This window comes from Lagenorhynchus albirostris, chromosome 2 (assembly GCF_949774975.1).
Source record: "Lagenorhynchus albirostris chromosome 2, mLagAlb1.1, whole genome shotgun sequence".
In the NCBI taxonomy this organism is placed as follows: domain Eukaryota; kingdom Metazoa; phylum Chordata; class Mammalia; order Artiodactyla; family Delphinidae; genus Lagenorhynchus; species Lagenorhynchus albirostris.
The window spans coordinates 132,078,976-132,094,329 of record NC_083096.1 but is presented as its reverse complement, the minus strand read 5'-3'; the positions used below and the strand labels follow the sequence as shown (position 1 = coordinate 132,094,329).

Sequence of the window (15,354 nt, the reverse complement as noted above, 5' to 3'; positions counted from 1 at the left end):
AAGGAAAAGCTTTCCTTTCTCTCCTCTTTATTCATTTATTTATATCACTATAGAATCATGGAATTTTATTTAATCCAATGGATTATAATCAATTCCTACCATTTATGTTGATCTTAATTGTCCCAGATTTGGCAATTGGATCATTCCCCTTTCACACTGCCTCCAATGTACCTTATGTACCTGTAATTCTTTGAGCACTTCATTATATTTCCTTATTTGCACATGCACACTCACTCACACAAAATGTTCTCTGCTCCAGCACTGGAATTAGCTTTTGCTTTAAAGAAACTTGGTTCTTTTTAGTGGACAATGGCATTTATAAATCAAAATCTCAGCACTAGGTGTGTTCATTGATACTTATGTCATTGCTTAAAGGTAAGGGACAGAGCTAGAACAGAAAACACACACACATACTTTTCTATCTACCTGGAGTTTAATACATATATTTAAAAATCCATGATTTCATATTGATACCTCCAATGCAAAGGCAACATATTTTAAATTCCTCAGCCTACAGTGAAAGCCTAGCTCACGTTATCTGCAATAAACTTATTCTCTCAAGCCTAGAGCACACAGAAACTAGTTGAAGAAGTGCTAACCCATACTTCTGTGCAAAGCAAATCTATTTACTAAGATTCATTATTCACCTAGTATTCTCAAAATGTATAATGAATACACAGTTGATTCTTGAACAATGTGGAGGGTTAGGGGTGCTGAACCCCCTGCAGTCAAAAATCCACGTATAGGGACTTCCCTGGCAGTCGAGTGGTTAGGACTTTGCCTTCCGGTGTGGGGCTGGGGTGGGGGTGGGGGTGGGCGGAGGGCAGCGGGGTGGGTTCGATCCCCGGTTGGGAAGCTAGGATCCCTCATGCCTCGTGGCCAAAAGGCCAAAACATAAAACAGAAGCAATATTGTAACAAATTCAATAAAGACTTTAAAAATGGTCCACATCAAAAAAAAAAAATCCATGCACAACTTTATACTCGGTCTTCTATATCTTTGGTTCCACATCCACAGATTCAATCAACCACAGATTATGCAGTACTGTAGGACACATTTACTGAAAAGAGTGGGCATGTAAGTGAACACTCACAGTTCAAATCCATGTTGTTCAAGGGTCAACTGTACAGCTATTTTACTGGGTGTTATATAGTATTTCAATTTAATTTTAACTTGTATTTCCCTGATGTCTAACAAAATGCTTATTTGCCATTCACGTAACTTCTTTTATTAAGTATTGGATCAAGTCTTTGGACCACTATTTTAATAAGGTTTTAATCTTTTTACTGTTGAGTTGTAAGAGTTCTTCATATATTCTTTTTTTTTTTTTTTGGCTACTCCACGCAGCATGTGGGATCTTAGTTCCCTGACCAGAGATCGAACCTGTGCCCCATGCAGTGGAAGCACAGAGTCTTAATCACTGGACCACCAGGGAAGTCCCAAGTGTTCTTTATATATTCTAAACTTATATTTAGAATATATAAATTAGATGTAGTCTGATTTATCAATTTTATTCCTTTATGGTTGCTTTATGTACCTTGCCTGAAATTTTATCTACCCCATGTTGTAACAATATTCTCATGTATTTCCTTCCAGAAATTTTACTGGTTACATTTAAGACTATGCTACATCTCAAATTAAGTTTTGTATATGGTATAAGGTGGAAGTCAAGGTTGTTTGGTTTGTTTTTCCACATGGTGTTCCAGAACCAGTTGGAAAGATTTCTCTTTCCCCAACTGAATTACTTTGGTACTTGGTTTGGTTTTACTTCTGGGCTTTTTATTCTTTTCCATTTTGTCTATTTGCCATTAGGCCCAAACCACATTGATTTCATTGCCACTTTACATAGTATAGTTAAGTCTAGGTAGTGTACATACTTTGTACATACACTAAGTCTAGTTAGTCTATGTACTCCAACTTCATTCTTCTTTTTTAAGATTGTTTGGACTACTGTAAGTCCTCAGCCTTTCTATAAAATTTTTGAAATCAGTTTTTCTATTCCTTTAAAATGTTTGCCAGGATTGACAGGAATTGCATTGAATCTAAAGATCAATTGGAGGGCTTCCCTGGTGGCGCAGTGGTTTAGAATCTGCCTGCCATTGCAGGGGACACAGGTTCAAGCCCTGGTCCAGGAAGATCCCACATGCTGCAGAGCAACTAAGCCCATGCACTACAACTACTGAGCCTGCGCTCTAGAGCTTGCAAGCCACAACTACTGAGCCCACGTTCCACAACTACTGAAACCCGTGTGCCTAGAGCCCATGCTCTGCAACGAGAAGCCATTCCAATCAGAAGCCTGCGCACCGCAATGAAGAGTAGCCCCCACTCGCGGCAAGTAGAGAAAGCCCACAAGCAGCAACAAAGACCCAATGCAGCCAAAAATAAATAAATAAATAAATAAATTTATTAAAAAAATAAATATCAATTGGAGAGAACCAACATTTTAATATAGAGTCTTCCAATCCATACATGCCCCTATTTATTTAAATCTTTATGTTCTCTAAGCAACATTTTGTAATTTTCACAGTAGAAATCTTCCATGTCTTCTGTTAAACTTATTATATATTTTTTTACATAATTATAAAGGGAAAAACTTAAGCTTCATTTTCCAGGTGTTCATTGCTAACATGTAGAAATAGAATTGATTTTTGTACACTGACTTTGTGCTCTGTATCTTTGCTAAATAGTTCTAATAACTGTTTTGCAGCTTCCTTAGGATATTCTATGTTCATGATCATATCATCAGCAGATCATCAATTTTACTTTCTCCTTTCCAACATTTATGCATTTCCTTTTTTTTTAGTGCTTTGTTGAATAGAAGTTGTGAGTGGGCGCATTCTTGCCTTGTTCCTAATCTTAGAAAAAGTGTTCAATACTGAGTATGATATTTGTAGGTTTTTCATAGGAAGGAGTTCCCTTCTATCCTAGTTTGCTAAGTTTTTATTTTATCATAAATGGGTGTGTTCTTCGTAGAACTATTAATATGATCTTCTTTAGTATGTACCTATCTATCCACCTATCTATCTATCAATCCACCCAACCAGGAGTCTTTTATTGGTCATTTATATGTCAAGTACCAATATTAGCAAAAAAACCCCAACAAAGGTCAATGTTTCCATCTAACAGAGCCTGTACTCTCCTAGCTTGCCTCTTCCCATAGCGATTCTTTCCCAACTCTGTAGAGCCACAATCACAGTTTAAGACAAATCTTATTCTAAAGCACGGCTCCAGCAACAAGCTGGTATCTTCAAGATTCTTCAGTTCAGACACTGCCAGGAAAACTTTGGGGCAACCAGGTCCTGAGGCTGTTGTGTTCCATCACTGTCATGATCCCAGAGTCCTCACTCACCAGAAAGCTCAATCTTCAGCTGGCACAGCTGAGAAATGACAGGTACAATGGGAACTGTCTTTTCCTGAAATGCTGTAGATCAGTTACAGCAAACAGAACAGTGATCATCAAGGAAAACTGTCACTTTGGAATCCTTTTTGACCAGAGCAGTTATGTAGAAGCAGCTGCATCTTCGATTAGGACCATCTTTTATTCTTTTAAAAACAATAACTGATTTTCAAATATTGAAAAAACTGCATTCTTGGGATAAATTCTACTTGGACATGATGTATTGTCTCTTTTACAACTGCTGAATTAGATTTGCTAATCTTCTGCTGAGGATTTTTGATTCTATGTTCATGAAATACATTGGTCAGCAATGTTCTTATAATTCTTTTATTGTATTTTGGTATCCAGTTAGGGTGGTATCAGTGTTATGAGGATTAAATGAGTTGGGATATATACACATAAACATATATATATGTCAATCTATATATATTTAAATCCAGTCTGATATTCTGTACCTTTTCGTTGGTGTCTTTATTGCACTTAAACTTAATGTAATCATTATACAGTTGGGTCTACATTTTGCTACTTGTTTTCTATCTGTCTCATTTGTTTTTTAGTCCTCTGATCTTCCTTTCCTGCTTTCTTTTGATTAAACATTTTTTAGTATAGCACTTCAATTCTTCTGTTTTTTATGTATTTTGGGGGTTATGTATTATTTTTCTTTGTATTTTTTATTAGTTACTCTGGGGCATTACAATATGCCTTTTTAACCCATCACAGTTCATTTAGAGTTAATACAATACTACTTTACATAAATATAAGAATCTTACAATGTTACTGTCCATTTCCTCTGTCCTTTGTGCTATACTGTTATACATATACATGTTATAAAACCCACAATAAGTGTTATAAGTTTTGCTTTAAACACTCACATCTATTCAAGAAGTTACAAGCAAAAAATATACACAGTTGATCCTTGAACAACATGCGTTTGAACTGTGCTGGTCTACTTACACACAGATTTTTTTTTTCGATAAATATACAGTCAACCCTCCATATTCATGGGTTTCACATCTGTGGATCAAGATTTCCATCCATGGTTGGTTGACTCTGTGGAGAGAAAACCCTCGGATACGGAGGACCAACTGTTTTCACTGTACTATACCATTTTATATAAGGGACTTGAGCATAAAATCTGTGTGATTTTAGTATAAGTGGGGCCTCCTGGAACCAATCCTCCACAGATACTGATGGACAACTATAGTCTTTTATATCTTATCACATATCTACCATTCCCAGTATTCTTCAAATAGATGTAAATTTGTACTTGATATCATTTCCCTTCAGCTCAAAGAATTTTTTTTTTAGTATTTCTTCTATGCAGGTCTGCTGGTGACAGATATTGTTTTTATCTGATAATATCTTTATTTTACCTTCATTTTGAAGGATAAGTGTCTACATATAGAATTCTGGGTTGAGGTTTTTTTCCTTTTAGCACCTTAAAATGTCATTCTACTGTCTTCTGACCTCCATGGTTTCTGATGAGAAGTCAGCTTTCATTTGAATAGTTTCCCCTACAGGTAAAGCATCAATTTTCTCTGGCTGCTTTGAAGATTTTCACTTCATTTTTAATTTTTATCAGTTTGACTATGGCATGTATATGTACATGTGCATAGACAAACACATATTTTTTATCTCGACTGGAGTTTGCTGAGCTTCTTGGATCTGTACTTTATGTTTTTCAGCAAAAGTGAGAAATTTAGGAGCCATTATTTCTTAAAATACATGTATTTTTTCATTCCCATTCTCTTCTATTTCTAGGACTCACTTACATATATTAGACCACTTGATATTGTCCCAAAAGTCACTAAGGCTCTGTATTTTATTTTTTCAATTAGATCATTTCTATTATTCTATCTTCAAGTTCTTTTCTTGAACTATAAAGCCCACACAGTAAATATTTTCATTCTACGTATTGTACTTTTCAAATACAGAATTTCCATTGCGTCTTTTTCTCTTCTGAGATTCCCCATGTGTCCTTTCATTATGACCATTTTTTCCCCTTTAAGTTCTTGAACATATTTATAGTGGGTGCTTTAAAGTCTTTGTCTGCTAATTCTAAAATCTAGGTCATCTTGGGGTCAATTTCAATTGACTCTCTCTCAACGAGTCATATTTTGTTTCTTTGCTTGTCTGGTATTATTTTATTGCATCTTGTACATTGTAGATGATGTGACATCGAGACTCTGAATTCTGCTTTCTTACTCTTAACAGTGTTGTTTTGTTCTAGCAGGCATTTAACTTGAATAAACTCAGACTCTAAAATCTGTCTCCCCAGTGATGGACAGCAGCTGAAATCACTGTTCAATTCTTTCAGCATCCCAGCTGTTGCTTCTTGCCAGGCTTCATGGAGAATCCCTAATCCATGTGCAGTTAAGGAATCCATCAAGGATTCTGGCAGTTTATAACCAGATTTTGGGGCTACCCTCTTTTTAGGATTTTCCCTTTACTTGCCAGCAATTCTGGTAATCCCAAGCTCTTAACCCAGCTCTTCAAACAAGTAAAACTGGAGCTTTCTCGTTGAGTTTAGCTGTACTACATCATATGGACTGCCCTTGGATAAAACAATATAAATGCAAACTTTGCACATTGTAGTTCCCTTCTTTCAAGGGTCAACTCCCCTCCAATTTCTGCCTAGTATGGTTGCTTTCCAGTGCCTTCAAGAAGTTACTTTTAATATCTTGCCCAGAGTTTAAAATTGTTATCTATGGAAGGTTCAGTTCAACACAATCTACTATAACATGTAAGTCCATCTACTGAGCTTTTATTTCAACGATTATATATTTTTTGTTTCTAAACATTTTAATCATCCTAGTTTAAAATTTGCCTGGTCATTTTGGGTAGTCTCATTACTTGCTAATTTTTGTGATTCAACTTTTTATTTAAGTATTCTGTTCAATTATTTCATATTGTATCTCAGATAATTCCATTTTGTAAAGTCTTTGGGATCTAAATCCATTGATTACTATGTGTTTTAACTTTCACTCATGGTAGTTTGTTTCCTTTTATGCTTGTTTATCTAGATTTTGGATATTCGGTTGATCTTAACCTGTGAAAAAGAAGGGGCCTAAACAGAGGATGCTTCCTCCAAAGATGTACATTTAATTTCACTACTAGCCAAGGGATCCATACCAACTAGAGATCATTTCAGCTCCCTTCCCAGCTTAAATGTAGTCTCAAGTTTAACTTCCTTACCTTGCCTATAGCCCAAGGCTTAGTCTATCAAGCACAACATGGATATCAGTATTTATATTCAGGGTACTCTGCCTTTCATCTGTGCTTACTGATTACGGATCTGGTTTTGGCTATTTTTGTTTCACCTCTTGAGATTTAACTTCCTCCAAGTCCAAGGAGGCAATAAAAAATATGATTTATGCAGGCTCAAGTTGCTTTTTTTTTTTTTTTTTTTTTTTTACAGTACGCGGGCCTCTCACTGTTGTGGCCTCTCCCATTGGCTCCGGACGCGCAGGCTCACCGGCCATGGCTCACGGGTCCAGCCGCTCCGCGGCATGTGGGATCTTCCCGGACCAGGGCACGAACCCGCGTCCCCTGCATCGGCAGGCGGACTCTCAACCACTGCGCCACCAGGGAAGCCCTCAAGTTGCTTTTGACTGATAGAGTCTGAGAGATTCTTGTCTGCCATATGCAGGGAGTCCTTCATGTCACTATTACAAGGCTGTATTATAGCTTCCTCATTTCTGTCCTTACATTTTCGGCTGACTTTTACAAGCAGGAAAGAATTGTATTTAAAATTCATGTTTTTCATACTTATAGCAAGTACTAACAACTTCAATCTTCTTTTAAAATGTACTTATAATTTTAAAGTAAATGAATTAATAGAACTTTGAATATCTACTATGATTCAAAGGGTGTTTATTAAATGGTTAACTTTTACTTAACCTGACACATCACTTCACCCCCCACAACAATAAAAATCATTGTACTTGGCGCTATCATCAGCATGACTACAAACCCAAATAGGTGCAATAAAATAGCTTATCAGACCCAGAATATTCTTATATTCATTTTCCTTTATCAAGGAAAATAAAACGTATTTTAAAGTTCTCTCAGAAAACTCCCAGATTTTTATGAATACATCATCAGAATGGACCCCACAGGAATACTGTTAACCGTTTCCTCCAACACTAAAGCTATTCCAACTTTATAACCTTAACTCAGTCTATAGCTTGGAACAGAATAAAATTAACTCTTACAGGAATAGATGGAATGTCCTTGGCTGAATTAGCATGATAATTCACACTAATTAGAAAGATTAAGCAAGTGATACTAGGAATCTTTATAAAGGAAAAAATATAAGGGGGGAAAAGCACTAGAAGGGGATTTGATTATTTACAGAAACAGCTATCATAAAAGTATGTTTCACTTTAGTATTATGCAAATATAAACATGGTGTGAAATTTGTCTATAAAGATGAAATCTCTTACAAGCAGCAAATTTATAATTCAATTACTATTTAATGAGTAACTACACTAATCCACGAACTCACTGAGTAACAATCTAAGGGTCACACAGCTGGTAAAGTAGCAGAACCAAGATTCAAACCCTGGTTTGTCTCATTTCAAAGTCTTCAAATGCAAAAAATAAATTAAATAATTTTTAATTAAGGTTTCAACCTAGATAGAGAAATGATGATGCCACTAATTTTATAATGTACACAGAGGAGGAGCAAATTTGAAAGGGATGATGATTAGCCTAATGAAACCAGGAAGAGCATTTATCCAATTCATTTGTTTTCCCAGTTCCAAGATAGCATCTGCCTTACAGAACCAAAGAGAAGGCAGAGAAAACTATACTTATTGAGAATTTAATTCAAGATAAGTAATCTCTAAATCCTTTAAAAACATTTTAGGTAGTATTTGATGCATACTAAAGAATACATGTATAATGATCAAGTTATGAAGCATAATAAGAAAATAAACACCCATAAACTCACCACACAATTTAAGAACTAGATCATTACCAATATGGATGGGTACACCTGTATGCTCCTTCTCTATTATGTCTGCTTTCCCGAGAAGGCAACCATTAAACAAAATTTTGTATTTATCATTTCCCTGTTTTTCTGCCCTTAATAATCTTATCATATACATACAGAATCCCAAATTAAAGTTTTTCTTGCTTGTTCTTAAGCTTTATAAAGATAATATGCTATATGTAGTTTTCTACAAATTGGTTCTTTCACCCAGTGTATTTTTAAGATTCATCCATCCACTCTATTGGTATTGGACATTTGTTGTTTATTATTCATTTTAGATTAATTTAGGCCATGTATATTTTCACAGTTACTCATTATATTTTTTTCCTGTCAAGGTTTAAAGAAATTAGAAAAGAGATATATCACACAATCCAATACCCAAAATACCAAGTACCAAAAAGTCAACATCTCAACATCACTTAAAAACCATACGACTTTCACATGTAACTTGCCAAGATGACTTTTTGCACCACCATTTGTGACCCTGCAGTTTAACCACATTGAAAAATAAAAGTTTACTAACAATTGTGGAGATCCTCTACTAAAATACTTTTGCATTATTTAACCATTAATTTGGTCTTATATCACTTTGCCAAAATAAACTCAGTGAAGTTGCTATATATTTAAGATGTCAACCTCAACTTTAAAGTTATGTATTTATTGCCAAAATTACTGCAGACACTCCTAATATAACATGTGTCTGTTAATATGTTAAGAAAACAGTTGTCCAAAAGGTCCCCATTTAACAGTTTTTTTTGGGTTCCCTACTATCTACAGCAGAACAGGAGCATAGTTCAGAAAGTATCACTACTTGTTAAGCAAACACACATGAGTTTCCATTGTATTCCTATTTGGCAGGGACTTTGTTACACTTTCCTCACAGCTTTGTATAAGTGCTAACTGGGTTATTTTTCTAGTGCAAGAGTAGTGAGGCAAGTCTTTTAGCTTCATTTTGGGGAAAGGAAAACCTCTTTAATAATCCATACCTTTTAAGGGTATAAGTGAAACATATATTTATTGATACCTATGTGTAGGACAGGTTATTAGGTGCTGAGTTCCCTAATCTGGAAAGTAGAGATAACAGCAGCGCCTACCTCCCAAGGTCCTTTTTAGGATTCAATGAGAAAATGTAGGGAAATTGCTAAACACAGTACCCAAATCATAATTAAACATTCAACAAATGTAGGTTATTATTTTTGCAAATCTTTCCACTTTCATGTCAATTCCTATTTGATACAGATGTCCCTCCTCCCACCCTGTGTTACTTTGCATTTGCTCAAACCTGAATGTAACGGAGAAATAAGTTACTCTAGAAGCACGCCAGAGAGGGTACCTAAATCAGCCTGGGGACAAGAGGCAGCCAGAGAATTTCATGTGTTATATATTATCCCCACCCCCACCCCAAAGAAAAAGTTCTTTACAGAGCTTAAAAAAAAAAAAGTCTCTATTGGGCAGTGATAAGCAAGAAAACTGAAGCCCGGAGGTAATTAAGCGATTCGCTCAACGTTGGATAGCTCTTTACAGAATGGGCTATGCTTCCTCATTTGAGAGCTGGAGTTCAGGTCTCTTGGGACCCGGTCCATGAGTTCAGCCACAAGTTTATATGAGCTCACGACACTAATCTAGGCATTAAATGGCTTTATCAAATTATACGGCGTGATGCAGTCTACCCTGTCCTATTCTCGGTATGTTAACCATATTTGAAATTATTTCAAGCAATACATCACTAAATATAACTCACAGCCTATAAAATCTGTCAGAAGCCTTGTGGAATCAGAATTAAAGTGGAGAAATACTACCAGATAAGTAAGGCTGGAAGGGAAGCAGACGTAGGTTGAGGGAACCAAGCACTAGGAACTGTCGGAGGAAAAGATAAAGTACAAAAACTAGGAAAAGAGAAAAGGTTATTGGGCTACATAATATCTATTCTTCTTGCTCACAGAGGGGCCCAAATACAGCAACACCCGGGGAGGAGATACTTACGGCATTTCGACATTCAGGGACGCACCCCTGTCGCTGGATAAAACCACTGAGCAACCTCTTACGAAAACAGAGAACCTTCGGAAAGAAACACTGAAGCCTGAAAAGCGCGGGCGAACGGTCACTCGACGCTGTGCCACACTCCACGCGGCCCGCCGGAAACACTCCCCCAGCTACAAGGGATCCCAGTGTATGCCGGGAAGTGGGGAGGAGAGTCTATGCCTAGGACAGCTCTCAGTCCCTGCCAGGGCAACGCAGGACACTCTCTCACGACTCTGACCAGAAGGCCCCCGATAGATGAGAGGCAGAGCCATCTCCGTTAGCTCTGGACTAAATATCCCTAGGTTTCTAGCCGGACCATTTGGGTAGGTACTCCGTATCTTGTTTCCGGTAGCGGAGAGGTGCAGTTGCCATGGTAATTAAAAGAAGGCCAAGGACCTTCCGGCCGCTGTGAGAGGGTTGCGGAATCCGTGAGGAGAATTGGCTGCGCTTCCTCGTTTGTGACCTGCAGTTAGGTAGCAAGCAGCTCGCTGTCTGTCTCTTCGCCCACTCCGTTCGTCACTGTTCGGTTTCCCTTTCGCCACCTGCATCTTTTATCTCTCTGTCATACGTACACTTGCTCCATGTCTGTACTTAAAAATGTAAATATAAATGTAGTTTTATTCCCAGAGGAATACAAAAAAGATGTTGCCGGAGATCAGCTGTGAAGGTATTTTACTATGTAGGGACGGTGACTGGATGGCTGTTTTCCCTTGGCCCTTTAGAAGCCTTAGGTGCTTGTAAACAGTTTATTTTTCTTGCTATTGTGCGACTGCTTATTTCTGGAGCGGTTCGCTGCAATGTACTCTCTAGGCCCTTGTCTTGGTCTTGGGCTGGAGTTTTAGATGCAGGAGGTTTCCAAGCCTGAGGGGCGCAATTATATATTTAATTATATATTTAAGCTTCAGTTTAGTCTCTCGTTACAGAGAGGGAAAAAATAGCATTCTGGAACATTTCAGCCATGGGATTTCCACGTGAGGGAGTCACCTTATTTGGAAAGAGCATTTGAGGACACTCTTAAAAAAAATTTACATTTTAAAATTGCTGGCTGCAAAACGAACGTTCATTCTCCCTTCCTTATTGGAACAGTTTTCTTTCACATTTGTGAGGAGATGTGTGCATGCATATGTGTTTAAAACTGTGATGCTTAATTATAGCGATACCAATTTGCAGTAACCAGACTGTGACACCACATCGCTTCGGGGTCCTTCTAAATGTGGTGTAAGATGAAAGTGTCAGGCAGGCGGTCTGTGTATTATAAATAGGGTACTTCATCCATGATAAGCGATTATTATCTTTCTTTCCCAAGTGTAAAAGACCCATATAATTCAAGAAGGTGCAAGTGATTTAGGTCTCCTGAGTAAGAATCCAATGAGTCCTGAAGGGGACCCTACCTGTGTCGTCTTATTGTTAAACTTGAAATATTCAATTTATTAGGTTGGAATGTATTTTTGGAAATCAGAGCTGGGTAAAATAATGTTGGAAGCTGTTAGACCTCCAGCACAATTTAGGGCCTCATAGTAACTGTTGTACAAGAAGCCTTCATTCACATTAAAAAACGAAGAAACTTATCGAAATTTGCTGCCTTTTGCTACTTACTATTAGCTGGATGACATCTCTGTCTCTCAATTTCCTTATCTGTAAAATGGGCAAAAAATATCTGACCACTGTAGTAGGTATAAATCAAGATGTATGACAGTTTTTTAAGCTCTTATGAGCAGAGGTGCTATATAAACCCCCCAAATTATTATTATTAACATTATTATTGGTAGTAATGGAACACGGTAAAACCTCAGGATAATGCTGTAAATGACTGGATTTTTAAAATTCAGTCATTTAAAATGTGGGGCTGAATTACTGAGATGTTAGTGAAATGACCAGGTTGATGCTGCTGTGGAGTTGGATGCCAACTGCCAATCACATTATAGTCAAGTTCTCATTATGGTGGCGATTCGCTCTATCTACAGTTTATTTAGCACTTATTATGTGCCAGGCACTGTTCTATATGCTTCACATGTGTTAATTTACTTAATCCTCATTACAATCCTATGAAGAGTCTCAACTGACTGTCCTCTAATTTTGAGAAAATAGATGAATGCTTTTCCTTTGCCCTGTGATTCTTCTTTTGTATTTATGTTACACCTTTGTTTTGGCTTTGTTCTTTTGGCTCTCTTATATATATATTTAGAAAGCAACTGCCAAAGGCTTATTCTAGCTTAACATATGATAATATAACTGTATGCATATTATAATGTACATCTTTTTTCCACATATAAAAACCTTGATGTCTTGATTCCCCCTCGCCCCAGTTTGAAAGGTAAAGTGACACTTGAATTTTAGGATTAACACTGACTAAAATAAAATTTTAAATTATTTTCTAATAGAATGGCCATCAGTCCAGGAAGTGATGCAGCTTTCTCCAGTAAGAAATCAATGCTTTCAGAGAGTCCTCGATCAAAGAAATTTCCACTAACTGAAGAGGAGATATTTTATATGAATTGTAGAGCTGCCTACTTAACTGTTTTCAAAAGCAGCTTAGATAACATTATTTCTAAAGATCAACTTTGCTTAGGTAATTTTTTTTAACTTAAGTAGCTTGCCTTATTTGTTGAAAGTTAATAGATCAGAAAGACTGCAATTAGAATTACATTGTTGAATCATTCCAATTTCTTAGTTAAGCTTGAGCAGTGGAACTACCTTATGCTATTGTGCCATTTTATGTAGCTACATAGTCTAAGAGGTTCAAAATAAAACTTTCAGTGTTCAAATAGACTAGATTAGTGTTTTTAAAGCTTCCATCAATTACTTGCTTAAAATTATTTTTAAAATTCTTATCTTGGTACTTTAAGATTCATAAATTCTTATGTTGGTACTTTAAGATTTATAATGATAGAATTAAAACACTTCTGGCAACTGAATTACTAGTCTGAATTTGACCTACACTGGGGAAAATGTAAAGGGAATATATATATATATATATATATATATATATATATATATATATATGGTTGAATGATTATAAAAGAGTAGTATTAGAAAATAAGTGAAACTTTAAAAGAAAATTAAGAATTCTGGGTTTTGTCCTGTTCTTTAGGGGTGAGGGCTCGAGAGAGTTGATCTTTTTTTGCTTCTTTCCATTATATTTTTTTATTTTATTTTTTATTGAGGTAGAGTTGAATTACAATGTTGTGTTTATTACTGCTGTACAGCTAACTGACTCAGTTATATATGTACATTCTTTTTCATATTCTTTTCCATTATGGTTTATCACAGGATATTGAATATAGTTCCCTGCCCTATACAGTAGGACCTTGTTGTCTATCTATTCTATATATACCAGTTTGCAACTGCTAATCTCAAACTCCCAATCCAACCCTCTCCCACCCTCCTCCCCCTTAGCAAGCACCAGTCTATTCTCTATGTCTGTGATTCTGTTTCATAAGTAGGTTCATTTGTATCATATTTTAGATTCATATAATGATATATAAGTGATATGGTATTTGTCTTTCTCATTTAGTATGATAATCTCTAGTTGCATCCATGTTGCTGCAAATGGCATTACTTTGTTCTTTTTATGGTTGAGTAGTATTCCATTGTTTATATGTACCACATCTTCTTTATCCATTCATCTTTCGATGAACATTTAGGTTGTTTCATATCTTGGCTGCTGTGAATAGTGCTGCTATGAACATAGGCGTGCATGTATCTTTTTGAATTATAGTTTTTGTCTAGATATATGCCCAGAAGTGGGATTACTGGATCACATGGTAATTCTATTTTTAGTTTTCTTTTTTTTTTTTTTTTTTTTGGCTGTACGTGGGCCTCTCACTGTTGTGGCCTCTCCTGTTGCAGAGCACAGGCTCCGGACGCACAGGCTCAGTGGCCATGGCTCACTCGCCCAGCCGCTTCACGGCATGTGGGATCTTCCCGGACCGGGGCACGAACCCGGGTCCCCTGCATCGGCAGGCGGACTCTCAACCACTGTACCACCAGGGAAGCCCAGTTTTCTTTTTTTAAAATAAATTTATTTATTTTATTTATTTATTTTTGTCTGCGTTGGGTCTTTGTTGCTGCACACAGGCTTTGTCTGGTTGCAGTGAGTGGGAGCTACTCTTCGTTGCACTGTGCGTGCATCTCATTGCAGTGGCTTCTCTTGTTGCGGAGTATGGGCTCTAGGTGCGCAGGCTTCAGTAGTTGTGGCACGTGGGCTCAGTAGTTGTGGCTTGCAGGCTCTAGAGCACAGGCCCAGCAGTTAGGCGCACGGGCTTAGTTGCTCTGTGGCATGTGGGATCTTCCCGGACCAGGGCTTGAACCCATGTTTCGTGCATTGGCAGGTTGATTCTTAACCACTGCACCACCAGGGAAGCCCTATTTTTAGTTCTCTGAGGAACCTCCATACTGTTTTCCACAGTGGCTGCACAAACTTTACACTGCCACCAACAGTGTAGGAGGGTTCCCTTTTCTCCACACCCTCTCCAACATTTATTATTTGTTTAATGATGGCCATTCTGACCAGCCTGAGGTGGTACCTCATTGTAGTTTTGATTTGAAGTTCTCTAATAATTAGTGATGTGAAGCATCTTTTCATGTGCCTATTGGCCATTTGTATTTCTTCTTTGTAGAAATGTCTCTTTAGGTCTTCTTCCCATTTCTCAATTGGGTGGTTTGTTTTGTTTTGTTTTGTTTTGCGGTATGCGGGCCTCTCACTGTTGTGGCCTCTCCCGTTGCGGAGCACAGGCTCTGGACGCGCAGGCTCAGTGGCCATGGCTCACGGGCCCAGCCGATCAGTGGCATGTGGGATCTTCCTGGACCGGGTCACGAACCTGTGTCCCCTGCATCGGCAGGCGGACTCTCAACCACTGCGCCACCAGGGAAGCCTGGGTGGTTTGTTTTTTCGTTGTTGAGTTGTATGAGCTGTTTGTATATTTTGGAAATTAAGCCC

The 15,354-nt window shown here is 37.4% G+C and overlaps 2 protein-coding genes and 1 non-coding gene across 5 annotated transcripts in view; 1 reads left to right on the top strand and 2 right to left on the bottom strand.

Moving 5' to 3' along the window:
- Positions 1-10,514, bottom strand: part of ITGB3BP (integrin subunit beta 3 binding protein) — an 87,003-nt gene extending 76,489 nt beyond the window's left edge. The window contains exon 1 of the mRNA XM_060139863.1: positions 10,377-10,514. Coding sequence (XP_059995846.1) covers positions 10,377-10,381 — 5 coding nt within the window. The 5' untranslated portion in view covers positions 10,382-10,514. The remainder of the gene's footprint in view (positions 1-10,376) is intronic.
- On the bottom strand, positions 3,402-3,536 carry LOC132516574 (small nucleolar RNA SNORA16B/SNORA16A family). The gene has a single exon (XR_009539398.1). It is a non-coding gene; the product is annotated as a small nucleolar RNA SNORA16B/SNORA16A family (small nucleolar RNA).
- Positions 10,515-10,612: 98 nt separating the features above from the next.
- The window catches only part of EFCAB7 (EF-hand calcium binding domain 7), a 48,163-nt gene continuing 43,421 nt past the window's right edge, over positions 10,613-15,354 (top strand). For 2 of the 3 annotated variants that reach the window (XM_060139858.1, XM_060139856.1), the window contains exons 1-2: positions 10,613-10,738; positions 12,797-12,984. In XM_060139858.1, coding sequence (XP_059995841.1) covers positions 10,671-10,738; positions 12,797-12,984 — 256 coding nt within the window. In that variant the 5' untranslated portion in view covers positions 10,613-10,670. Of the gene's footprint in view, positions 10,739-10,809; positions 10,889-12,796; positions 12,985-15,354 lie in introns of those variants that run through there. The other variant, XM_060139859.1, reaches the window with a different exon arrangement.